This window comes from Watersipora subatra, chromosome 4, assembly GCF_963576615.1.
Source record: "Watersipora subatra chromosome 4, tzWatSuba1.1, whole genome shotgun sequence".
Taxonomy (NCBI): domain Eukaryota; kingdom Metazoa; phylum Bryozoa; class Gymnolaemata; order Cheilostomatida; family Watersiporidae; genus Watersipora; species Watersipora subatra.
This window is the reverse complement of record NC_088711.1, coordinates 4,969,009-4,996,753: the sequence shown is the minus strand read 5'-3', so window position 1 is coordinate 4,996,753 and position 27,745 is coordinate 4,969,009. Positions and strand designations below refer to the sequence as shown.

The 27,745-nt window shown below is 36.3% G+C and overlaps 2 protein-coding genes across 3 annotated transcripts; both read left to right on the top strand.

The window, feature by feature from the left end:
* Nucleotides 1–2,062: 2,062 nt before the first annotated feature.
* LOC137394680 (glutathione S-transferase 3, mitochondrial-like) lies at nucleotides 2,063–8,996 on the top strand. 2 transcript variants are annotated; one of them, XM_068081438.1, is made up of 5 exons: nucleotides 2,063–2,077; nucleotides 7,101–7,247; nucleotides 7,685–7,807; nucleotides 7,992–8,061; nucleotides 8,579–8,996. In XM_068081438.1, exons 1-5 carry the CDS (start codon nucleotides 2,072–2,074, stop codon nucleotides 8,707–8,709), a joined length of 477 nt encoding a protein of 158 aa, XP_067937539.1. In that variant the 5' UTR covers nucleotides 2,063–2,071; the 3' UTR covers nucleotides 8,710–8,996. The 2 variants fall into 2 exon arrangements, with proteins under 2 accessions (XP_067937539.1, XP_067937540.1); XM_068081439.1 differs by lacking the exon at nucleotides 2,063–2,077 and adding an exon at nucleotides 2,097–2,174.
* Nucleotides 8,997–14,825: 5,829 nt separating this feature from the next.
* On the top strand, nucleotides 14,826–27,324 carry LOC137394777 (glutathione S-transferase 3, mitochondrial-like). The gene is made up of 5 exons (XM_068081544.1): nucleotides 14,826–14,970; nucleotides 19,925–20,084; nucleotides 24,340–24,462; nucleotides 24,800–24,869; nucleotides 26,818–27,324. The coding sequence occupies exons 2-5, from the start codon at nucleotides 19,944–19,946 to the stop codon at nucleotides 26,952–26,954; spliced, it is 471 nt and encodes a 156-aa protein (XP_067937645.1). The 5' UTR covers nucleotides 14,826–14,970; nucleotides 19,925–19,943; the 3' UTR covers nucleotides 26,955–27,324.
* The last annotated feature ends 421 nt before the right edge of the window (nucleotides 27,325–27,745 follow it).

Sequence of the window (27,745 nt, the reverse complement as noted above, 5' to 3'; positions counted from 1 at the left end):
ATTTTAGTTTATTTCATTAGTTGTATTGTTGTATCTTAAGAGTACTATTATGATGTGAATAAGACATTAATTTTTGTTGATTTTATGTAATTGTTATAATTGATGCTTTTTTTTAGGTGGTTCGAATGATAATCCTACTGTTACTCAGTTTAAGGCTACCTTTCGCAAACTTCTCAGCAAAGTTGGTGCAAAATCAGATGCTGGTAAGACAGGTAATGTTACTGCTCAAAACCAGATTCTCATCATACAGGCTACTCCAGGAGTTGATCAGTTTGTGGATCTCACAATGATTTCAGATGTGAAATTTCTGTTATAGCTAACAAACATAGTCTATATAGCTGGCTACATTGTGCAAAAGCTAACTAAAGTGCTGTCACGTGACATTGGCCGTCAGTCGCTGGTTACCACTAAGTCAAGTATCCAGTACCGACATCTCTATACTCTACTCGAGCTACAAAACAATGAAGGATTGGTGCCTCCATCAGACAGTGTCATCAGGATCCTGCTAGCTGCAGATCGATACTTTCGTATTAATGCAAAGCCAGATCCACTTCATTGTGTAGTGTATGTTATCAGTAGTGTAGGATCTTGTGATGTGCTATGCCTTGGGAAACACCTTACGGACACAGCAGATGGCATATCCAACCACTGCGTCATTGATGAAAAACCTTATTCAGTCGTTTTATGATCTCCTACAGCATCATTATGCTAAAATCCTACATTCAAACTGCAAGGTGCATCTTTGTGGCATAAAATACTAAAGCAGTACTTTTTAAAGGCCAGTAACAATGTAATCACTGTAATATTCATCTGTAGCTATTGTTGTGCTGTTATTTCTAATCTGATTCAGTTCTAAGAAACTCTGATGCACCTTTGTTCAACATTCAGTGGTATACAAATCTCCTTTTACACAGTTTCTGTAACGTGTATGTTTCAGTTTAATCATCTAATTACACTAATTCCTGTATTTCCTTGTTTGCATTATTTTGATTATCCTCTAATACAACTGTTTTTAATTTCCGTTTAGTTGTTGCAGTAGTTTATTCCATCTTTTACAGATACTGTATTATACATATCATACATTCATGAGCTATTAGCACTTAAATCTTGAAAACGGTTTTTGTTTTGGCAGCATATGCATACCTGCCAACTCTCACGCATTGGGCGTGAGACTCACACAATCACCCCAAAGAAAAAATGAAAATGCGTGAGATTTTTGTCCCAATTTCTACAATTTTATATATACTATCATTGATACATCAATTGCCCCAAAACCAAATCTCACGCATTGTCCCACTCTTGGGTTGGCAGACCTGAGCATATGTGTTGTTTTTATCGATATACTTCAAGTGCTAAATTTCTCCATTATGGTTTATGCATATATAATATAATTTTTAATATAATGGAACAGTTGTTCTTTGCCTGAATATATCATTTCCTGGGTTTATGCATCTGTAATACAACAGTTTGAATGACTAATATGGTCTACGAAAATCTATTTTACATCTACTTATCACTTATTATATCCCACTCCATATGTTATAAATAGGTTTTCTTCTATCAGGGCACGCTAAACGTTGTGTAGGAAGAGTTTTCATTAACACCCAGCTAGAAAATAACTATTCAACATGTATGTTTCTGTCATTTTTCACCGTTTGTTTACAAACGGAACTAGTGAACGATTAGCTCTCCAATATGGCGCATGCATTACGTATCACAATCAATGTAAAAGTCACGTGATTGCCATTCCAGGGGTTCTAAGTTCAATGCGGACAACATTCAAATAGGATAATTCTCTGGAATTATTCCTCCCACGTCCCTTCTTAGAGCCACCACTATTTTCATAGAGTTTGTACGTTCGAGTATCTCGCTAGAGCTGTTCTCGTGGTTTCAACATCAAAGCGGCTTACCGTTAGAGTTGTCTTCACGGTGTCATAGAGTAGGTTTTTAGCTGAGTTATCATTTAAGACCATGGCATAGCAAATGTGAAAAAGATTTTGCAACAGTAAGTTGTGCAACGTCCCACTTTCCGTTGGCAGTCGCCGCAAACCAATGAAAAGAATCGAGGATTATGAAGGTTTGCGGTCACTCCATCGCATCGCTAATATCCACCCCCAAATGCTTTACCAAGTAGCAAAATAGTAGATGGGACAGATGTTTAACGCGCACCAAGTGTTAGTTTTAAATAATAATCTGGATAAAATCGGAGTTAGCATCTGACTATCTTTTTATATTTTACAATATGATCTTACATAGGTGTACTTTTACTTGAGGGTCAAGCAAACAACGCATTTTTTCACAATATTGAAACAAATTTTATGTGACGGTGTCATGGGTGGATATGGAGAAATTATGTTATGCATCACTAATCCGAATCTACACATAACATCAGTGTTAAGTTTCCTTTGTCGTCTTGTACTGTTTTGACTACGTTCAGCTTGTGCACCTTTGCTTAGCTTGTGGGAACTGAATTGATCATTAGTTCCTACCTGCTCAAGTACTAGCGAAGATGTTAAGTTATTGTAAGCAATACTGATATTTCTTAATAAAGATCTTCTTTCTTAATAAAGATTTCTTAATAAGGATACTTCTTTATTTTATAACTCAAACAATTAAAATATACGACTAACAAAATTCTAAACAATATTAATGAAACAAGGTTGAAATAGCTAATAAAAGTTACGCCCCATGTTTGGTTGCTCTGTCCTGTACGGCTGGGAGTCTTGACAGTCAAACGAGAGTCATAAGAGCTCATAGATAGGGAAGCTCAATAGTGGAGATAAGGAAGTAGAAGGGGATCAGCCGATGATGAAGAAGGAGACTCCGTAAGCAGGGGTAGGGGAGGGAGCCTCCAGTGGCAGAGTAGCGTGTCTCAGCAGGCGGGGGAAAATAGAGCCTCAGTAGGTCATTGGGAAACAGAGAGGCTGGACCGTTGAAGTTGTTCTCTTTTATAGATGTCTCTGTTAGTCTGCGAGGTTTTTAGGCACTCTGGTTCTGTTCTATGTGTTGCAGAGGGTTAGCAATTGACTGGACTTGTCTTAAGTATGTCATGGGGGTGTACTGATTGAAAATGATGACAGTTAGTCCAATTGTTTTGGTTGTGTTTGATGGCGATCTAATTTCTTTTTAATGATTTTCTGACACAGCGATCGATGTGTCTTTCCTCATGGGTTACATCCACTAGAGGCTTTTAATCCACTTGTAGATGGGTGTATGATGACTGTTTTTCAGGCGGTTCTCTGATGTATTAGGTGTCATCTTCATTGTACTATTGTGTATATCTCCAGTGGTTTAGGCGTTTCTTCATTATGCTACCTGTTTTTGCTAATGCTTCCATACACCAGTAGCATTTAGATCATACGATTTTGCTGCTGTTGCTGCCACATTATTCTGAATAGCAGTTTCTGTAATTTTTTTTCTTTTATTCATACCTGGTTTTCTGTAGCCATGGTGCATGTTTATTCTGCTTTTCGCTCTGCGAAGTTGGTTTTATTGTTTCTTCAATAGTTTAATTTTTGAGTTAGATAAGTCGTAGTAGTCTAAACCATTATGTATATTTTAGTCAGTTAGCGTTGCAGCACGCAAGACATCGAAAGGTTGTATGATTTTTTCCGAAATAAAGGTTCACTAGGCTATAAATAATAACAATAAGAGTAGCTGCTTGACATGAACTCAAATGGGCAATTGTGATTATTCGCCTTTTCAAAATGAAGGAAAGGTTGTTTAATATGCATAGCAAGCCTGTTGTTAGCAAGCCTAAGGTTTGGAACTCTTATCTTAACAGTAAGTAAAACAACTTGAGGAGTGAAATTGGGCTGTTTCAAATAGGTCTTGTCAGCTAGAGAGAAAGCTTTTTGATATCGCATAAGAAAGATAAAAATATATTCGCATTTCAGGACAACTATCACACCCAGAACTTGTTAAAATGGTAAACTGACTAGTTATAGTCATACGAAATTTTATTTAGATGTTAACCTCAAAACTTCAACAAAGTTAGTTATGCAAAATTAGCTGCACTGTTTATTATGCCATCCTCAAGCAATTCAATATAAATTATGCAAAATGGGTTTGAATTTTTGTGTGTAGATTGTAAGGATAAGTAGGTTTGAGTCCCTTTTTTTTTCAAAGCTAATGTGACTGCACGAGTAAATGCTGGGCCAACAGTTCCTTATTTCAAGAATGGCCATTTATGGAAGGCCACTTATCATTGTTTGGTGCTGGTGATACGACACTCACTAGATGCTCAACAGCTGCCGAGATGTATCAGTGTTGAAATATTCACCTTTAATACAGTAGGCACCCCTACTACTAGATTATAAATAATCTGATTCGAAAACAAAATGTGAATTACATGTAAATAGCCTAATCCGTTCTACTATTTCCTAAACGCACACCTTGTGCCCTTTAAAAATGAAAAACCAAACTTAAGTTTCCAATTAAATGACTGTACAGTAGCTGGTATTATTGGTTTCGATTAACAACTTTTCCCTTTTGTCCTATCACGTTCACTTAGTCCATATCCCGTGATTACGATAATTCTACGTGATGTTTGGGGAACACACACTTTCAATGTTAGTTTAAATGTTTTTCACGTTTTTTGCGACTACAAAAAAGGAGTATGATGTGTTAGTGTTGTAATATTCATAATATTTAATTTATTTAAATAATCTCTGACATTCCAAAGATTTTTTTGTACTTTGTGGCTAACTTAGAATCCTCTTTATCGTCACATGTTATTGACATCAGTTTTCATATCTACCAGATGATACTTCTAAAGTTTCATGCCACTACATTAGTAGCAGGTTCCATGAGCTGATGTCTTGCTACCACTTTTTAACACATAGTCCCTTTTATGCTCATTCAAGACCTTCGTGTGAATAATGGGGATCTCGCCAAAAGTGACTCGCCTAATGTACATGGTTTCAAAAACAATTTTACTATTACTTTTCATTTGCATTAAAATTTCCCACTGAAGCCTTCAAATATATAATTTTTGTCCTGATGTACAACAGTAAAGGCATGCAATTCATGACCTGACATTGTTGAATCCTTTCTATACCCTCTGATACTTATATGATATTCTCAAATCTCTAGTTTGTGCATACTATCCAATATGCTCTTGCCATTTTCATGTCTTTTTTTACTTTTTTCACTGTTACTTCTCTTTAAAGCTTCAAATATTAACTTCGTCACATGTATTTTGTCAGTAGAAGCAATCATAAATAGTATGAAATGTCAGAAACGTTTTATTAAGCAACCGAAAGTTATAAAGCCGTGCGATATTTGATAGCATTGGATGGCTACACCCTCCATGTTTGTGATAACGTGGGCTGATAACTTGATTACTGATTATTTGAGATAACTTCAACTAGATTCTCATTGTTACCCTTGAAGCATGCTAGAAATAATATGTTGTAAATAGCTTATTTATGGTTATGTGTTGTTTTTTGTAGTAATTATTGCTACATTTTCTAGTATGCTGTAATACCTCCATTTGAATGCCATGGCGCTGTATTTTCCAACCCTTCTCTTATAGGGGCGTTGTATCAGAGGTGATGTTCAAATAGAGGGTGGCGCTGTATGTTTCGACAAGCTCATCAGAATTTTGTGAAAATAAATTTAACCACTTTACAGGCGAAACGATGCGGATGTCACTTATATTGTGCACTCTACTCGGGCGAAGCGACATGGATGGCATCAGCTTCAGCATTTTTGCTAAACTGTTTCTCATATCAGCCAATGTATCAGATGGAGTTAAACAAGGAGCTACTTAGAGTAAAGCATTAGACGGTTACAGTTATTAATTATTTTGATGGTGTCACTTTCAAAGTTTTAAAGAAAAAAACTGTAGAGCTTTGGAGTTAGAAAATGAACCTTGATGTGCCATAACAATGGCTGCTTTTACGTCGTGCGGTGTCCCTGGAGAGTATTCTCTTCGATCATCAAAACACTGTAAAGTCTTCAGGCAAGATTGTAAACCACGTTATGGATGAATCTGAAAACAATGGGTCGGATTTAGTAGTTATTGACTTCGAATCAGATTGTAGTTCTGATGATTGTGATGATCGATCTTTTCAGGTACACCGTCACTAAAACCATGGCCAACACTACAGCAACACTAAAACAATTAATTTTTGTTGATGTAACCGAGTCATTATTAGCGCCATTTCGTGGGCACTTTTCTACTGATCACTTTCTATAATGGGTTCATAAAAATTATAGAATCTCAAATAGAGGTGGCGTTCAATTAAAGGGTGGCGCTGTATTTTCTAACCTTTCTCTATAGTGGCGTTCTATTAAACGTGGCGTTCTATTAGAGGTGGCGTTCTATTAGAAGTGGCATTCAAATAGGGTTTTACGGTAAGCTGAAAACAATAGTGGATCTTGGCATACATCTGTGCCTCTTTTTTTACAAATTTCTATTTATTCTGTAACACTGCATATAGTGTTTAATTAGAATACTTTTATAATAAATTGTATGTTTGATAAATACTCTAAACAATAGGTATTTGCAGATTTACATTTATAAATCCTCAATAAAAGTGAGGCAATTTATCTTTTTTCACCGAGCTATTAGACTGACAAGTAAGCATAAAACAACATATCAAAGTGGCTGTTGCCCAAATCAAAGTCTCATGCCCATCATGCTTCATTTATAATTCTTACCATTTTTTTTTTGTTAACCGAAATCATCAACAGCTCTATCAATTTGGTGGCCCTGCAAAATAGCTGATATTGTTTTCATTGAGAACGCCATTATGAATGCAATACATCATTTACTGCCATAAAAATGCATCTTCGTTAATTTTGAGTGCAAGCTATGTTTGTTTTACTAGAGTTCATGTCATGCTTAATTCGTATCATGAATTTACCTTTAGAAGAAAACTTGCGGTTCACCTACTGATGTTCATCAAGTGCAAGGGCTGCAAAGAATAAAGAATGAGTTTTTGCATCTCATACCATTTATATATCTGAAATGAGCAAAGCTTCCATGCTGGTCTGTAACAAGCGCGACATATTTGCAATAACCTATAGCGATATTAGTACTCGTACTATTGCTACTAGTAAGAGGTCCTGTATTGCCCTTTCTATCATCGCAGAGTGAGTGCAGAATGCCTCAGTTGAAAATTCAAGACCTGCTGCCAAAAGACTACGGATACGTGGTACTGGCTGTCGTTGGAGGGACTTGGTTAAATGTTCGTCATGTTTTCAGGGTGGTGAAAGCTCGAAAGGATTATGGCATTCAGGTAGTCATATGGTTACACTCTTGTTTGCCCATAGCATGGTTTGCCTTATTCTACTAAACCTTAGCTTATATGCAACTGTTTTCATTTACCATACAAGTTATTTGCCCATGCATTAAACACTCAAGCAGCGACTTGTAATTGTTCCTTAACCAAGATTCTGCCTTTTTATTATTTTTTTGTATTTCCTTTATATCCATGTTTGTTCTAATATTTCCAGTTTGCTTTTAATAGATTTCTGAAGAGTTTGTGTAGTAGATAGCAGTTCTGAGGATTAGCCAAAGTTATGGAACATCATTTTAATTCTTTTAATGTTTCCATGAATCTAGACTGGTCATACCAAAGTGTAGGATTATCCATGAACAGATCTCCTCTTTACTAAGTGTGACTGTTACAGAGCCTAGACAGGATAGTAAATGCGTATTTGGTATTCTTTGCAGGCACCCATTATGTACAGCGATGAGAATCCTGTCTTCAACCGCATCATGAGGGCTCATATGAACTACCTCGAGCATTATCCATTCTATGCTGTTACCATGCTCCTCGGTGGACTCGAGTTTCCAGTTAGTGTTTTACTTTCTTATGAAGAGTGTGAACTGTAATTCAGCTGTGATGTAATGTTATCTTTCTTTGACTAGCATTTAGCTGCAAATAAATCAATGGCAATTGGGTAAACTAGAGATGTATATCTTTCAAGAGACTTTGTTTCAAACTAGTTGTGTCTCAGTCTTGTTTTTCTCTTTGCAGCGAGTATGTGCTACTGCTGGAGTTGCCTGGCTGATTGCTAGAGCAGTCTACGCTGACATCTATGTAAAAGGTAAGTTGCTATAATTGTGATAATAATGCTGGTTTTATGATTAAATGAGCTCTGAGAAGTTGACCACACTGCCTTATCTCTGACCTTTTTATGACCTTGCTAGAGCTATACAACTACTTCCTAGAACCAGGCAACTCATCCGATTTACTCCTATACTCTTGTAGTTTTTGTTCTTATATGAAAACTAAATATCTTAACTACCTTACTAGTAAATTACAGAAAGTTATCCTTTCCTCCTTCAATGGCAAGAATTTAACTCTAAGTCTTTGGCTGTGAGTCTCACGTGTAGAGTTGGGATCTTAACAGGCCAGTCTGTTTCCAGACATAAACTATCTCCATAACCTAGATCCGTAACTTATCATAAACTTCAGTGCTTTTTGTTTATTGTTAAAATATTGGAACCTTAAACTATGTAGACTTCCTCAGAAGTACTTCTTACAATTTATTTTCAGATGAGTAAATATTTTTAGATCAGTTGCATAAAACACCAAAGTATAATTTCCAGCGTTCATTACAGATCCACCAAAGAGATTTAAAGGGTTTGTCCCATCAGTACTTGCACAGATGGTCATGGTTGGATGCACAGTTATTTTTGGACTTCGTCAGACAAGTATTCTAGATAGTTTGTCAGATCTCATCAGCAAATAACTGTTTTTTTGTACTAGCCTTGCTTTAGCTAATGGCTTGAAGATTTTCATTGCTTATGAAGGTGGTAGTACATTACATTAATCTTGTGTGGTGTGATTTAGTACACTGTATCTTGCTTTGTCGTCATGATTAAAATTGTTTATCGATTTTGGAAATCAACTTTATATTGTTCCCTTTCTAGATCAGACTTTCTGGTGTTGCCAATTTATTTAGCAATTAGTTATAATTTATGAGTGTATTTTATGTACCAGGGCAAATCTATATATAAATTTCAGTATCTGTCTGTCTATTCGCCCAGTTATGGCAACAGAGTTAAGATTTGAACTCGAAACCTCTAGTTCTGCAGGCAGGCATTTATCCAATACACATTGTTGTCCATGTGGCTATAATATGGAATAAATTTTTACATATTTATTACACCTGCCAATCTTTCGTGCCTTCACGCTTAACACTTCAGCTTATGGAATGCATGAAACTATACCAGAAAAATAATGTACCCATATGTGAAGAAAACTTTTTAAAATATTGCAAGACTTGCAATCAATATAGACCTGTAGTAGGCACTGCAGCCAGTAACGTATGAATTACACAGAAATAAACACAGTAAATATAAATAAACAAACACCTTAATTTAAAAGTTAAAATAGTAGATGTTGTATATGTTAATTAAAAGTACATTTTCTGTGCAATAAGATTTTTATTTTTCATACACTGCCAAGCATTCAACTAGCACATTGGAGTAAAATCTTGACCTGGGTTAATGCTTTGAACATCTTCTCGTCAGTGCATTCATTAGCAACCTCTGCCTTTTATTCGTTGAAAATAATTCAATATTTGGCATTTGTTGTTTACATCAGACGTGGAACATCTAATCGGTATTTGTCTTCATAGTATTAGCCTTATAGTTGGAATATCCGATAACAATATAATACAATAATCTTCAACAGCAAAGAACCTAATAATTTGGATGTACTTTATCAAATACTTTACATAAAACCTACAAGTAAATTGTACACTACATAAAAACTACAAGTAAACTGTACACTACATAAAACCTACAAGTAAACTGTACACTACATAAAACCTTGAAGGTTGATGTGCAACAAAATTTACATTACCGTTATTTGATATGAAAAGATTCACCATGTCTTACTCTGTTGTGTTGTAGGTGCATAATATGTGGAAAGGTGATTACAAGCTCTTAAAAGCTCAAAAACGAACAGAAAATCGCAGCCACATGAGACCGCCGTAGTTTGGGTTCCCTTTCCAAAACGGCTCAAATGTGATGTAGTTGTGAGAGATGGTTTCTGTTTACACTTTCTTGCAACCTTATTCGTCGAAATATTTTCACAAATATACTTCACGCATTCAATAAAACTATGTTTATTGTTCTTACGCGTCTGTTTTATCGTCATCGTAATGCTGTCACTTTTAGCAGTGATATCTTATAACTTACTGTAAAAATTCGTTTAATTTTTTATCCTTAGCTTGAAGGAGTACATATCATTGTCTGATAATCATGACGGGCCTGTTGGTCACCATAATCAAAAAGTGCTGCAAAAATTATTTGCGAAGTATTTGGTCACATGATTAGATTACGACTTGCCGATTAGACCAGGACGAAACAAAACTGTAAAGTAGTGAGCATCTATATTTGATACAGGGTCTTCGATAAAACCCAAAGTGTTTGTCATAAACTAGTACTACGATAAGTTTTATATTGAGCTTTGTATTGGCCTTTCAATTCACGTGAGAACATACGTGACAAGATGATAACCAAATTTCGTGGCTACGTCATCGAAATAAAGAGATCCCAATCTACGGCGCCTTTTCATTTTTGAGCTGTTAGGAGCTTGTAATCACATTTCCACATATTTGGCACTTACAAAACAACAGAGTAAGACATGGTGAATCTTTTGATACCAAATAACTGTAATGTGAATTTTGTTGCAAGTCAACCTTTAAGGAAGCTTCTAGATCAAGCACCATTAGTAAAACATCAATAAACCTTAGCCAAATTAATTGCTTATCGAATTTTCAATCAAGCTCTCATATTTGATTTTTGTTACTAGGTGAAATCTATTAATTTTATAGCAATGATTGCCGTGAAACCTCTATTTGAACGCCACCTCTATTTGACCGCCACTTTGCTATTCTTTGATTTTTACGAACCCATAATAGCAAGTGACCAATTGCGAAGTGTCCTCAAAATAGTACTAATAATCACTTGGTTACATCAATAACAATTAATTCTCTCGTTGATTCTGTTCATATCGATGTCTGTTTTGTAACTCCAAAGCTTCACAGTTGTTTTTCGTTAAAATTTTGGAGGCAACACCATAGAAATAATTAAAAACTGTATCAGGCTATTAGTAGTGCCTTTTTAATGTGGTCTTGATACTTAGACGTATGGGAAAGACAATTCAATAGAATCTACTACTATTGTGAAGCTAAAATTTGTGCTATACGCATGCGGCTGAAAGGTTCTCATTATTTTTGCAAAAAGTATTCAACTGGCAACGCGTAAAATTTTTGCTCTGCTAAAAAATTGTTTGGACGCTAATATCAACTAGTTCAACAGTGCAGAAGAAGAGTTGAGGTCAGAAGACTTTTTATAAGGTATTGAACAGCCAGAGGATAAAATGGTTCCAAATGAAAGCAACAATAGAGCGCAACAGGCCGAGCAAACGAAGCAAATATTTGTGTTCCAAAAATGTTAATTTTCGTTTCCGCATGTATAATAAATTAATAAGTATGGTTTGTTCATGTCAATTGTTTTTGAATATATATTTGTAGCATTTGATAAATTATCATTATTATTACTTATCAATTTGCAGATTTATAGCATTTTACTTGATGGCATCATTGTGGTTATCTAAAGTCGGCTTACAATAGATCAACGCTCATAACTCTTCTGTTGCACATGAAAAGCCAGTTTTGACTGCAAACTGTAGCATACATAACAATAAGTGCGATGAGCTTGTATGCAACATTGTTAAATATACTGTAGTTATAATATAAAAATTTGCCTTCAAATTTGGAAAGAAATGAAAAATTTAAATATCCAACAAATTTCAACACAGGGCGCAGGCTATAATATGGCAGATCAATTGCAAACAATAGACATCAACTGGTAAAGGTACTTCTCAGCTTCCAATGCATATTTATATAGAGATCCACGACAAGTTGGAGGTAAGTTAGCAGATTTCTTGCATCCAAAAGGGTTAATGTCACTTTGCCCAAAGGAAAGTGAAAAATGCATGTAAAGGCGACATTCACTTTACCCGTAAAAGGGTTAAATTTGTCTTCCCAAAATTCTGATGAGTTATTTGAAAAATACAATGCCACTATCTATTTGAACGTCACCTCTAATAAAGCGCCAATATAGGGGAAGGGTTGGAAAATAGATCACCATGGCAGTCAAATAGGTTTTACAGTGTCTCAGTGATAATGGTTGTGGGGTGCAAGTCTAAAGCTAGTTGGGAGCGGTGCACATTGATTATTAATTATTTTGAAAACCATATTTGAACCCCACTTTTATTTGAATGTCACCATGGAAGAAGAGTTGAAAAATAAAGTGCCACCCTTTAATTAAACGCCACTTCTGTTTGACCTGTGACTATTCATGATATACATGTACATGCCAGCTCATGATAGCAAGTGATCTATAGAAAAGTGTCCACAAAAATGTCCTAATGATTCGATTACATCAATAACAATTAGTTCGTTCGTTGTTATTCCTAAATTCGTTTCAAATCTAGATTTTTTCATTAAAAACTTTGATTGCAACGCCATGGAAATAATTAGTAACTGTATCAGGCTAATACAGTAATAGTTCCATGTTTTTAATACGGTCTTGATACTTCGACGTATGTAGAAAACATTTCATTTTAGTAATGATGGTGCTTTGAATGGCTTGTGATAGGCTTGCATCTAGCTAAAAGTTTATTGTTACTTTTGCAAAGTTTTTTCAAATAGTTTTTTCAAAAATCTTTTTTTTTCAAAGATTCTCTTTATTAAAAAATTGTTTAGACGCTAATATCGACTAGTTCAGCAGTGCAGAAGAGTTCAGGTCAGCGGACACTGGAAGGTATTGAACATCTAGAAGATGAAATGGTTCCATATGAAAGCAACAATCAGAACGCAACCTGCCAAGCAAATGATGCAAATATTTTTGTTTTAAAAATGTAAATTTTTTTCTGCATGTATTATAATAGTGGTGTCTGCCACTTGTTCTACAATATAAATTAGTAGCATTTGGTAGATTATTATTATTATAAAACAAATTTGCAGCTTTGTAGCATATTATTTAATAGCATGATTGTGGCAATCTGAACTCAGCTTACAATGGATTGACGCTCAGAACTTCTGTTCTATTGCACATAAAAAGCCAGCTTTGACTGCCAACTGTAGAAAACATATCAATGAGTGCAATGAGCTTTCATGCAACCTGTTTAAATATAGTTATAAAATGAAAATATGTCTTCAAATCTAATATGAAATAACAAAACTTGAAAGCTCCAAAAAATTGCAACGCAGGCTATAAGATCATCGTAAATTAATTGCAAGCAATAAATATCGACTGGTTGAGACATGTACATGTATCAGCTTCCTCATGCATATTTATTCACCAAGTTCGGATACGACAAGTTGGAGGTAAGTTAGCAAATCTCTTGCATCCAGAAGGGTTAATGTCACTCCGCTGGAAGAAAACTGCAAACTGCAACATTCGATTCACTTGGGAAAAGGTTAAATTTATCTTTTTAATATTCTGACAAGGTTTTTGAAAAATACAACGCCACCCTTTATTTGAAAATCACCTTTAATAAAGCTCCGCTCTAAAAAAGGGTTGGAAAATTGAGCCCCATGGCATTCAAATGAAGGTAACTAGTTATTACCAGCTTATTTCTGTAGAGCTTTGTTGGTTGCTTAGGTGCAAAGAGAAGCTGTGCATGGCTTTCAGTAGTTTTGTTGATGCTAAACAGAGGTTCACCAATTTTTGCTAATTATATGCTAATCCAACAGTGTAGACCTAGCAACCAGTGGCATTACAAGTTGAAGTGAATGGTTGCTGACCGAACAAGATTCTTCTTTGCTCTTCATAGCTAATGATTGTGTTGAGGGTTTTTCAAACCTGATGTTCATGTTGGGTAGCTGCTGTTAGTATGGCCGAGTTGCCCTTTGAAATACTCAAAGGTTTTTTGTAGATGTAAAGTTACTTGTAGCAGTTATTTACATGGTTGGCGAAGGCAGATTGATGTTACAAAATTTATGTGATGACAGAAGCGCAACCTGTGCTGCCAAGGTGAATGCTAACAATATTAAATTTTAATCATCAACATTCCATATCTATCCTTACTCACTTATCCCTTATCACTTCACTGCAACACGACTGGATCGGCTATTACATTGTAGAATGGCTTACTATCTTGTAGGTGAGGACACTGTCACATTTAAAAACATAGTTTTATAGGTACATGTATTCAGACTAACTGATCAAATAGAAAGGCTGTGTCAAAGTCCCAGGAGGTTCACTCTCTTCTATTCATCTCCAATGGCTTGACGAAAAAAGTACACTTTTGGGGACCAGACACTCTAAAGTGTTTTCATAAAAAAGAGTATGTTATTTAGTTGGGTGTAATAGATAGGGGCCAAACCTGTTGGCTCATTGAGTTCCACGCAGCGGAAAGGGGTATTCATGAGCATAAAAGGGGCAATTAATCTGTGGTGATGGAGTAATAAGGGGTAGTTTTTTATTAATGTGTAAGTCAGTGGAAAGGGTTCATTTTATAACATCTCAGACTAGCCCTTGGGGATGAATAGAAGAGAGTGAGCCTCCTGGGATCGGAGTATGGTTTGCGTCGGCTTATGAAAACATTTCAACGGAGTTGCCTTCACAAATTTTTGTGCTATTTATTATGTGAAGTAGGCAACTCCTTTATTGGATTTTGGTTTATCTTCTGTTATCTAGGTACTCGAAATGCCGGCGGAAATTTAATGCTCAAAACGCTTAAGCGCTTCATGGTTACGCCACAAACGATTGGAGAAAAGTTGTTTTGTTTGATTTACTTTGTTGTCGCAAATTTCGTCGAACCATCTTCAGTTGTTGAGGCGGTTCACTATTCGTTCGCTTTCTTTATTAGGTGCTGCGAGCTTCATTCACCGTTGCATCATTGGAAAGATCTAGATCACAAGATAAATTGCATCACCATTGCAATACTTCTGCTTGATTATATTAGATAATTTAACTTATTACGTCTGGTAAGTATGAAGGGACAACCAGTTAGCAAAATCAGTAAACTGCAACTTTTTATCCTTTTATTTAGCTAGGTTTGCTAATTGTTACAACTTATCTATTATCGGCATATTCTGTGTCATCGTAACGGAAAATGAGCATTGGTGTTGGCCATTGTACGAAAAGTAGCTAACTGCTAAGTTTTACGAAGTCAAGAGTACCGATTTAGTGCATAGTGTTATACATATGCTATCACAACTTGAACACTTCATTTATATTGTTGTGCAGCTAAGTTTGGTTAATAACCGGCTTCATCAACCTCTGTAATTTGTTTTGTATCTAGAATTTGCATTATATTCTGTTTGCTTTCTGCGTTAGCTGTCAGGGCTCAACGGAAAAATCCACTAACGAAACGATTCTTATTGTCTTCTAAAAACTTGGTCAGAGCTAAAGGAATGAATAATTAGCTAGGTGCCAGATTTTACTGGCACCTAGCTGTTTTGTTTTATGGGCTCCACCAATTGGTGACACAGCCGACTCACGTTAGAGGGAATATCTTGGACCTTGTTCTTACTAATAATGAGAAGCTGGTTGACAATCTGAATATTGTTGAGCCTGGCCTGAGTGACCATTTCATGGTGGAGTTACAGCTCCAGTCAGTCCAAAGCCATCTTGCTAACTCAAAAAAGTTTTTAAATTTGTACAAAAAGGCTAATACCCCAGCTGTCATAAAACATCTGGATAATACACTGGTGAAAGTAAAAGATCTAATTAGGGATAATGCAAATATAAATGTGATTTGGAACTGTTTTCAGAGTGATTTACAGATGGCAATTGAAAGGTTTGTTCCCAAATACCAGATCAAAAATTCGAAACCAAATGAGCCTATGTGGTTTAATAAAGAGGCCAAAACAGCTGTTACGCAACAAAAAAAGATGTATAATAAAGCTAAAAGATCGGGCTTGCCAGAGGACCTTGAAGAGTACAAGATACTCAGACGAACAAACAAAAAGGTTTTCAGAACAATGGAACATGAGCATTATATTAGAACTCTTTTTGAACCGCTAAGCAAGGGGGACAGTAAGCCTTTTTATTCTTTTTACCGAAGAAAGTGTGGCCGGAGTGGTGGTAGCGGTACGTCAGCTTTTAAGGACAAGTCTTGCTCAGAGACAGCTGAGATTTTTAACACATTTTTCCAAAGCGTATTTTCAAAAACAGACCACAGGCCTACTTTTTATAGTGATGGGGTAGCAAAAAGTCAGATAGTTGTTTCTAAAGATGGTGTCATAGTAATGTTGAAAGGTCTTAAAGATGGCAAAGCTCCGGGGCCAGATGGCTTGACAAAAAACGATCTTAGTATTGATATAAATAATACCGCTGAAATTTTAACACTAATTTTTCAATACTCTTTGGATACTGGAGTTTTGCCAGACATCTGGAAAACTGCAAATATTGTACCAATTTTTAAAAAAGGGAACAAAGAGCTCCCTGGAAATTTTAGACCGGTGTCTTTGACATGTATATCATGCAAACTTTTAGAGCATATTATTCTTAGCAATATAAGCCCAATACTTGAGGAGTTTTTAAGCCCTGACCAACATGGGTTCAGGAGAGGACTCTCCTGTGCTACTCAGCTTGTTTCTACATCAAATGAAATAATGGCGGCTGTTGATAATGAAACATCAGTACATGCAGCAGTCTTGGATTTTTCCAAGGCTTTTGATAAAGTCTCCCATGGTCTGTTAATTGACAAATTGCTTCGTACTACAATTGACAAGTCAATAATCAAATGGATAGAAAATTTTTTGTTTGATCGATTTCAGAGAGTGGTTATCCAAGGAAGTAACTCAAGCTTTTTGGCAGTTACATCCGGAGTCTCCCAGGGTTCTGTTTTGGGCCCCTCACTGTTTTTAGTTTATGTTAATGATATTGGAAGTTCTCTTCAACATTCTTCTATAAGCCTTTTTGCTGATGATGCTCTCTTATACTGTCCAATTACAACGCCTAGTGATACGCTTTTATTTCAGCAAGATCTTTTATCTCTTGAGCGATGGGCTAACACATGGAAAATGGAGTTTAATGTTAAAAAATGCCAGGTAGTTTTGTTTGGCTGGAAGCCACCAATCAACCAAGTTAATTTATCGTATACCCTTTATGGCGTACACTTGGAGATTGTGGAATCTTTTAAATACTTGTGAGTGAATGTCTCTAATGACTTTAAATGGGACATACACATAGATGACATTACCTCTAGAGCATATCAAAGGTTAGGGATGTTGAGGAGAGTATTACACGGAGCACCCAGAAACGTCAAAAAAATTGCATATCTTAGTCTGTGCAGGCCCGTTTTGGAATTCGCTTGTGAGGTATGGGATCCATACCTCATAAAACATGAAACACAACTGGAAAATGTCCAGAGGCGCGCTGTGCGTTTTATTGCGGATCTTAAAGGGGTGGAAAGCGTAACTATGGCCAGAGACAAGTTAGGGTTGGAATTGCTTAAGAACAGACGGAAGTCGGCTCGAATGGTTTTACTTATAAAAATTCTCTCCAGCGGTGTGCATGAGTCTTTAGTCAATAATTTTAACAATATACACAATGACACACACTCACATCATACCAGATCGGTATCCAATGACGTACCTAGGGCTGTTCCAGCCAGCAAAACATTTTATCATAACAGTTTTTTACCGAGAACTTCTCGCGACCTACGAGGAAATTTTTAACGCACTTTTTATAGTCGTTTTTACTTTGAATATTACTTGACTTTTATTGAAAACATTTGAACTAGATCTAGATATGTACATGATGGCCCTTTTTTTCCTCGGGGATCGAGGTCTTAGGGTTCGATTGACCAAGACCAAGAAGACTGGTTTATCGGGAAGAACAAATATGAATGATTAGTGGGAGGCTGGCAGCCAGATTGATGAGTGGTAGTACTAAAAAGCATGTGCAGGTTTTACTCGCAACACTTTAATTAATAGTTAAAATTGTACATGTGTAGACTAAAGTTTGGCTCGTTAGTCCTTACTACACCAGTTTATAATTGTAGACTGAGAAACCCTGGTTGCAAAAAAATATTTTCACCTACTATTGCATAGAAGTAGGCTAAACCATCTTCAGTCAAATGTAAATTTTATGGCCACTTGAGAAACCCTATTCATATTTTATATTGAGCCATTGAAAACATCATGAACATACTAATGGTTTTTCTCACCTACTCCTTGACTAAACTCTAGCTCACTCAAAAACTCTTACTTAAGCTTTGAAACTGTGACAATCCTGCTTGTCTTATAAGCTTCAACAAAATCTACTTCTGTAAGTACGGCAATCCGAGTTGTAATCTCTCTCACTCCTGCAGTAGGTCATTTCGACAATGACTCACATGGTTTAGGCTTCACCATTAACTTCTGTACAGGTCTGTTTTGTGTCTTCTCTTGCCATCTGTTTGTGTCTGGTTTTCTCAACTTCATGTCATTTTTAGCAACCTACATCCTTGTATCTCATTCTGGATCTGCCCTGATTCTTCTTTCTCTCATAGCGTTGTGAATACAGTAGTTGTCATGACAATTGCTCTTGACCCATTCTGTGCATATGTGTCAGCCATATTAGGCTTTTTTCTACCAGAATGTCTCCCAGTCCATCCTAGGATGTCAGTGTTCTAGATCATATCCTTACGTGTGAGATTCGTTATGCTGCGTATTTGCCTCATCATGACTGCGTGCAGTCTCTTCACTTGTCTTTCGTATACTGTCCAGGTCTCAGATTTATATAATAGGGCTTTTAAGACTACCGCTCTATACCTTACACTTAGTTTGGGTGGTTATACCACAAACGACTCCAAAGGAAACCCTGGCAGCTCTAATTCTGCTACTAAGTTCTTTCTTAGTTTTGTCATTACTGGATACGGTACTACCTGGTATCTGATAACTGTACATTGAGTGCTCGGCTTGTGTCTAGCAGGACATTTGTAGGATTCGGTGGTAGATGCAGAAGCTTTGTAACTTGTTACAGACTGATTGATCTGTATCAACTTATAAAGCTGACCGGTTGATCTAGAAATTTGTCCTGTACTTGACGGAAGCTAAACACCATATCTATTGTACTACATCCCTCATGAAATTCACACTGTCTCAGACAGTATATTTGGCGATGTCACACTATTGATCTCGATGAATAGTACAGAGGTTGTAACCTTTTCAGCAATTGACAGAAGAGAGATACCTCGATAGTTCCCACAGTCCTTACTATCTCCTTTTTTAAATATAAGTGTGATGTTAGCATCTTTTCAATCCTGTGACATTTTCTCCTCTTATATATCTTTTTTAGGGTTGTAATATCGATAATAATTGTGAGGTCGAATTATTACATTAAAAGAGCGAATAAATACTGATTAATTCAGCTTATTTTTAACAATATTTTAGTGGAGTTGATAAACTTTTGAAGAAATGCATGAAGTTGATAAACATAGAATAGTTCAATATTAACAAAAAAGTTAAGCTAAAGTTGTTGCCACTTTTTTGCATCGTAAACACGCTACTATCAATAAGCATGGTGCACTGTTACAACTTTCAGTAACAAGCTTTCATGATATGAGTTCAGTTTATTATGTGACGACTGATCTCTCTACAAAAGGTTCATAGAAGTGCAGACTCTAATAGATTTTGGAAAAAATAAATATGCGCAAGCATGTTAAAGAAGGGCATTTGTTTTAAACATACATATCACGAAAATAAAATATTTTTTAGTGATAAAAATCTGCAAGCAAAGTACGTTGAAATAATGAAACCTGGTAGGATAGAAGGTAGGATCGATAATATTTTAATTACATGACAAGCATGATTTGGGCAATTAAAAATATTAACTAACCATTACAAACACTTCACATACCCCAAATGCATATCATCTATGTGTAGGAACCTCAATGTGTGGCTAGGTTTGAGCTGTCCATCATGTCAATATTAAAACCTTGCATTGTAGACTCGACAATCAGATAAAGATGTCTTTAGGAGCAAAGCTTTTAAGAGAGATTCTTCCCCAGGACTATGGCTATGTAGTGTTGGCTGTGGCTGGTGGAAGCTTGATGAACCTTCGTCATATATTTCTGGTTGTAAAAGCCCGTGAGAAGTATGGCATCAAGGTAGACACAATCTAAGATTACTAAAATTATTGCAGTGCATAGCAATGTACATGTATGTATTATAAAAGGCGTGAGTTTTTCAATGTTGTTCTATCCTCAGTCGGCTGCTAGCACCACTCACATGTTACATAAGCTATCACATCCTTTGAGCTTTCAACTATTTTAATTAGATTCTATGGTACTTATTAATCTTTGGTACAGCAACCATAGTTGCTGCTTTTCTAACTTAGGCATGTTATTCAACTAACACATCATGCGGACAACTGCTCTTGCATGTCACGTGTCACTAGTTAATTTATGCAAACGCCTACACATCTGGTTGTTACCACATGAACCGAGTGAAGGTTGCTACAAAGTTGGTATTTTTATGTGTACTCGGTATAATAGTTTGCTGATGTTGAGTTTTACGCGAGTTGCTTGGTGGAAAGGGCAGCTAAGATGATTATGTTCAGTTTTTGCTAGGAAGAAGTTGTTATCTCCTGCACCTAATTATTCAAGAGCTACTGTTTAAGCAATTTATTTAAAGGTCGCTGGCTCTATCGTAATTCTCTTGCAATATTCTCAAAGCACACATTCTAGGCTTTGAAATGAGTACCAGCTAGATAAAGGTTGGAGCTTTCAAAACAGACCAATAAGGCTTTTTTCTTAAGTTGGTGAGGAAAAATCAAAACCATATCCGCAAAATTTGAGGATCGTTTTTCAGCATTATCATTATAATTTCGATATTATATTCTAACTCTTCAGCTTTATCACTTTACTACTAGCTCTAGATAAGTCTCAAAAGCTGATATGATTACAAGATTTACTTACAGGTAGGTACTACGTAGACATTGAATAAAGGGTGAGTAAGACATCAAATAATGGTGATAGTTTTTACTATCTAACTTAGTCTGACCGCTGTGATAGCAGTTTTTGGTAGTTGAGTAAACTTTTATGTAGTACGATTTACTTTCAAGCAGTCTTACTACTTGCTGCTACAATTAAGCATATTGACAATAATACTTACTCAATAGCAGCTGAATACAATTGGAAGTTGACCGACCCTGTTTTACATAATCACAATTATCTCGGCTTGTAGCGCATAGATCTTCATAATTTTTTCACTGCTTATCTTAACAAATAGTTCTACAACCTAAACTTGTAGTATTTATGTCGGGTTTGCTTTTCATGTCTTAAAGGTTGACTTGCAACAAAATTCACATTACAGTTATTTGGTATCAAAAGATTCACCATATCTTACTCTGTTGTGTTGTACTGTAGGTGCCAAATATGTGGAAAGGTGATCACAAGCTCTTAAAGGCTCAAAAACGAAAAGCCGCCGTAGATTGGAATCTCTTTATTTCTCTGCCGTATTCATTACAGTTTGATTATCGTCTTGTCAGCTGATGTTCTCACGTGAATTGAAAGGCCAATAAATAGCTCAATATAAAACTTATCGTAGCACTAGTTTATGACAAACACTTCGGGTTTTACCGAAGACCCTGTATCAATTATAGATGCTCGCTACTTTACAGTTATGTTTCGGCATTATCTAATCGTCAAGTCGTAATATGATCATGTGACCCAATACTTCGCAAATAATTTTTGCAGCACTTTTTGATTATCACAGGTGACCAACAGGCTCGTCATGATTATCAGACAATGATATGTACTCCTTCGAGCTAAGGTTAAAAAGTTTAACGAATTTTTACGGTAAGTTATAAGATATCAGTGCTAAAAGTGACAGCATTACAATGACGATAAAACAGACGCGTAAGAACAATAGACATAGTTTTATTGAATGCGTGAAGTATATTTGTGACAATCTTTCGACGAATGAGGTTGCATGAAAGTGTAAACAGAAACCATCCTGTAACAACTACGTCTCATTTGAGCCATTTTGGAAAGAGAATTTTAAACCACGGCAGTCTCGTGTGGCTACGATTAAATGTTCGTTTTTGAGCTTTTAAGAGCTTGTAATCACATTTCCATATATTTTGCACCTACAGTACAACACAACAGAGTAAGACATGGTGCATCTTATGATACCAAATAACTGTAATGTGAATTTTGTTGAAAGTCAACCTTTAAGTAACTAGTACTTTTTAGAATCGTTTAGTGATTTGAAGCAATGTTTTTTATTTTACTCAAAGTTTCTTTACTTCTACATAGCAACATTATTTTAATAAATAAATGTAGCTAGACATGTTTTCTTTTTGAATAATAAAAAAAACAGAATTACAATATTATTTATGAGAAAGGAAATACAGGCAATCTCGTAACACTGAGTCTATCACTTGTTAGCAGCCAATTGATTAATCGGGCCTGGATGTATGCAATAGTTATTTGATTGAACCTGAAAGGGTGACCATCAAAAAGAGTAAAACAATTGTTATGTGAACTGAAATAAGTTTGTTTGAGATTTTTCTTAGCTAGCTTGCAGGATTGAATAATTATAAACTCTTCGGTGTGTGAGCTTGCTATCAAAAGGTCTTCAGATTCAAATATCTGATAGTCAACAGTTTTCAAGCTAATGAAAAAGAGCTGATTGATTTTTAATGTCACACCATTCATGCATGATTGTTGCTGAGTCACTGCTCACTGCTGCTCCGGCGTCTCTAGACTGGTGATCTTAGGCGTCTCTAGACTGATGATCTCAGGCGTCTCTAGACTAGTGGTCTCAGGCGTCTCTAGACTGGGGGTCTCAGGAGTCTCTAGACTGGTGATCTCAGGCGTCTCTAGACTGGTGATCTCAGGCGTCTCTAGACTGGGGGTCTCAGGCGTCTCTAGACTGGGGGTCTCAGGCATCTCGAGACTGGTGGTCTCAGGCGTCTCTAGACTGGTGGTCTCAGGCGTCTCTAGACTGGTGGTCTCAGGCGTCTCTAGACTAGGGGTCTCAGACGTCTCTAGACTGGGGGTCTCAGGCGTCTCTAGACTGGGGTCTCAGGCGTCTTTAGACTGGGGGTCTCAGGCGTCTCTAGACTGGGGGTCTCAGGCATCTCGAGACTGGTGGTCTCAGGCGTCTCTAGACTGGTGGTCTCAGGCGTCTCTAGACTGGGGGTCTCAGGCGTCTTTAGACTGAGGGTCTCAGGCGTCTCTAGACTGGGGGTCTCAGGCGTCTCTAGACTGGGGGTCTCAGGCGTCTCTAGACAGGTGATTTCAGGCGTCTCTAGACTGGGGGTCTCAGGCGTCTTTAGACTGGGGGTCTCAGGCGTCTCTAGACTGGGGGTCTCAGGCGTCTCTAGACTGGGGGTCTCAGGTGTCTCTAGACTGGGGGTCTCAGGCATCTCTAGACTGGGGGGTCTCAGGCGTCTCTAGACTGGGTGTCTCAGGCGTCTCTAGACTGGTGATCTTAAACCTCTAGTTTTCAACTAGCACTTTGAAGCAGGTGCTTCCCACTAGTGTTTTGAGACGACTACTTCTGGATGATCAGGTTGTACCTGGTCCCCCTATGTGTACCTCCTATGCACAGGGAATCCAAAAACATCCTTGTTTCTCTTAATAATTCAGGTCATTGAAATTCACAAACGTGGTTTCTCACAATCCAGAAGCTGAATAATTTTTTGCACAATAAACATGGAAGCAATGAACTTAGTTTCGGTATCAATCTCACTTGCCCAAGCGCTGTCTCGATATTTTTGGGTACCACAGCCTTTGCTTTCAATGGAAATTTCAACACCACCTCATTTAGCTAGAATTTTCTCGCTGTCAGTAGAGTCGGGCTAATCCTCTCTTCGTGTGCGCTGCCTATTGGTGAGGCTCATTTAGTTTGTTCCACTTGAATTCCACAAAATGAAAGCTTGAAAAATTGTAAAAGGGACCAATTTTGACAACACTCTCTCTGCATCTTTTCAGCACTTATTGGTCTGCATGATAGAATTAATACTAGGACACCCATAGATAGTCTTGATCAAAACCAGGAAGATTTTTTTTAATTTAGGCTAATTGTTAATTGCAAGTTACACAAAATGTATTAATTGTACCATGTTTTATTTTTTATTATTATTTAGTTATTACATTTTAAGCTATGTTCTAATAACCAGATGATATGTGCAACAGATGCACATAGTATACCTTGAATTGCTGCTTTTCTAACTTAGGCATGTTATTCAACTAACACATCATGCGGACAACTGCTCTTGCATGTCACGTGTCACTAGTTAATTTATGCAAACGCCTACACATCTAGTTGTTACCACATGAACCGAGTGAATGTTGCTACAAAGTTGAATCAATATTAATCCTGGCTATGAAACTCTTACTTTTTCCCCTCCAGGCTCCACAAACCTACAGCGAGGAGCATCCAGAGTTCAACCGCACAATGAGGGCCCATTTGAACTACCTTGAAAACTATCCATTTTTCACCGTTACCATGCTTCTCGGTGGACTTGAGTTTCCGGTTAGTATGTTTGTTGAATATTCTGCCTCTTTATGTATTAAATAGTATATATGCAAGTAGAAATACTGTTGTTGTACCTGGAGCAGAGTTAGCTGCAGCAGCAGGTGCATGCTGGGTATTATATGTCTTTATTACATGGCTCACTCAGGAGCACAGTTGGCCAGATTAGCTCGAGCCTCTAAACATGCCATGTGAGAAGAAAACTTGATAGAAGCGCTTCTGGAGCGAGCTACCATTTCCTATTTTCTGTGATAATAGTGCAATGCGCTATTGTTCGCTGTGGTGTCATTTTGGGACATCAACAAAATGAAGTGTCATGGTATCTTTTATGTTTCAGCGTGTCTGTGCTGGAGCAGGTGTTGCATGGCTAATCAGCCGCAAGATCTTCTGTGATGCTTATATCAAAAGTAGGTGTTTTGAGCTTATAGCTTATCAATTTCTTGAGCAGCGTAAAAACCAGGGTAATGTATCATGTGAGTTTGGAGACCTTTACAAGGTTGTGCTGAGAAATTTATTAGATGTATCTGTCTAAACTTTTCATTTAATCTTGGACTTATTCCTTGTACAGATTTGTAGGATCCCCAACTTTTTCCGAGTGTCAACTCATCTGTCTATAATGTTCTTATACAACAAGTGTAAGCTGTTATCATACCTTTCCTGGTGTAATGGGTAGTTGAGTGAAAGTCTGCCTGTCTAGACTTCCACCAGGGAATAAAAGTGTTCAACTGAAGCCGGTACATTCGTCATCGATATAAATAATTGCTTTATTTAAAATATCAGTTTGTTACTACGTATTATTATTATTAGCTCAGTTATATTTTATCGTATTCACACAACTGCTGCTCTTTGAATCTGCAGTCAAACCCTGACAAACAAAGTTAATCTGTTCCAACATTCACTTCATGCATTGAAACAATTGTATGTCAAGACGCATATTGTTATAAGAATACATTGTAATTGCATGTAATTCATTCTACAGCTAAACAACTTTACGGTGGATACTTTCAGTAATTGCATGGAGGATTTTTTAAAAATGCATTATATGGAACTGTAGAAAAAACTAAATGTAAAAATATAGATTACATGTAAGAAACACCCTATAAAGAGATAGTTGGTAAAGAGAGGTTTATAATTAAGACTTGAAGTGGACATTAAAGACAGATGAATTGGGGTGCCTTGCTGATACAGGAGATAAATGGTTTGTAGGTAGAGTCGGTGATAGAGATATGGTGCTTGTCTAATGAAGATTACATAATCTTTTATTAATGTAACTTTTTTTGCTTCTATATTTCATGCATTTTAATTTTTGTTTTATTATTGTGGCAAGCTTCTCCATTTTCTCTCATTTCAAACTTTATTTTCTTCGCAGCACTTTAACCTTCGTCCTTGGGATAATTACAAGACCTTAATAGTTTGGGTAACGAATTGATCTGAAGATTTCTGTTCACATCTTTTTACTATTCTTTGTATTAATTCTAAGGTAAACATGGCATTCCTTTTTTACCACTGCTACTCACACTGGTATTCTTAAATTTTTAAAAACTAAATGAAAGTCTGAAGCGCTGTTTGATTTTAGTGGAGCTCCATAAAACCAAACTACATGTATGTTATTGAGAGCTGTCTATGTACATATGCATTGTCTACATATGTATTGTCCACATATGTATTGTCTACATATGTATTGGTTTACACTGCTTTGTAAAACTTTGGACGTTCTATATTCGAAATTATTTTGTAGGACTAGTCAAATATTTGCTCAAACTTTTCATATGTCAAAAGATTTATTGGTGCATGTGATTGTAATTCAGGGGTTGACTGCATATTGTTATATATCTGTAATATAATACAGCCTATTGTTATATACCTGTGATATAATACAGCATATTATTATATACTTGTAATATAATGCAGTTATACAGCATATTATCATATACCTGTAATATAATACAGCATATTATTATATATCTGTAATATAATACAGCATATTATTATATACCTGTAATAATACCAGTAATATAATACAGCATATTATCATATATCTGTAATATAATACAGCATATTATTATATACCTGTAATATAATACAGCATATTATTACATACCTGTAATATAATACAGCATATTATTATATACCTGTAATATAATTAATACAGCATATTGTTATATACCTGTAATATAATACAGCATATTATTATATACCTGTAATATAATATTCATCTAGCAAAACTCTCATAATATGCACCATATCCACTGTGTACGATAAGTTGTTCATTATACATATATAGATGGATGAGTGATAGTGTACATAGAGCAACTATTTGTCGGTTCCCCTGTTTTTATTCCCTGTGTATTACAGATGCAGAGTCAGGGAAAAGACAGAGGGGCTTTGGTCCCGCTGCTCTAGCTCACATGGTGATGCTTGGTTGTACTGTTATCTTTGGCCTCCGTCTCAACCGCGGTCTCACCGGATTCCGTCCATATTTCATGAAATAACTGGCTTGTAATCTAATTCAACTGCTTAGCAGTATTTCAAATGACTGTTTTTGCAAGAATTTTGGACATATATTTTTGGTGTAAGCGTGTGGAAGCTGTTTCAATTCCGTTGGTGTAGTCAATTTTTGTTGCTTTGCAATTCTTTCTATTCAAAGCCAGAGACTAAAGCAGATTTTTGATGTACTCAGCAATATAGGTAGCCTTTGTTACTGACATAGAATAACTACCCTGTATAGTATAGTTTACAATTCCTTTTACATAATGATTTGTTTTCTTTGCCCTTTCATGTCATCAATAGCTTCACTTTCATTAGTTTAAGCTATTCAATTAGAATCGGGTATGATTATCAATAAAGCGTCTTCAAGCACTACTTCTCTACAAAATTCATGGTGTAAACTTCTGATCAGCATGTTGATGTGTTAAACCTTCCCACTCTCCTCTAGGTACATGTACGCTAGCCTTTGCTGTCAAGTTGAATACAATTTTGTAAGCAGTTGAACATTGCAATAGCAAAATAAGTAGCAAGTAACTAGTGATCTTTTTCTAGCAAGTCATCATTGTATACGTAAAACTAAAACTACTCCTACATACCAGGCTTAAATATTGTGATCAGGTGATGTAATAGTGACAGTTTGCACTCACACATGTAGACTTGCATATAAATTGTAGCTAACAGTGATGGTCTTTTTTCACATACTAATCTATTACTACCTCTGAAAATGTGTGTGACACATACACTGCTTCTTTAGGGTACCATGTTCAATAGTCTAGTATTTAATTCTCAGAGCATT

What these genes read in the sequence shown, in the direction of transcription:
- LOC137394680 (XM_068081438.1), top strand. An exon ending in GAAAGGATTATGGCATTCAG is followed by an intron (nt 7,248 to 7,684) that starts GTAGTCATATGG and finishes TATTCTTTGCAG; the next exon opens with GCACCCATTATGTACAGCGA. An exon ending in CGCTGACATCTATGTAAAAG is followed by an intron (nt 8,062 to 8,578) that starts GTAAGTTGCTAT and finishes CGTTCATTACAG; the next exon opens with ATCCACCAAAGAGATTTAAA.
- LOC137394777 (XM_068081544.1), top strand. Translation starts at nt 19,944, where the DNA reads ATGTCTTTAGGAGCAAAGCTTTTAAGAGAGATTCTTCCCCAGGACTAT. An exon ending in GTGAGAAGTATGGCATCAAG is followed by an intron (nt 20,085 to 24,339) that starts GTAGACACAATC and finishes TTTCCCCTCCAG; the next exon opens with GCTCCACAAACCTACAGCGA. An exon ending in CTGTGATGCTTATATCAAAA is followed by an intron (nt 24,870 to 26,817) that starts GTAGGTGTTTTG and finishes TGTGTATTACAG; the next exon opens with ATGCAGAGTCAGGGAAAAGA.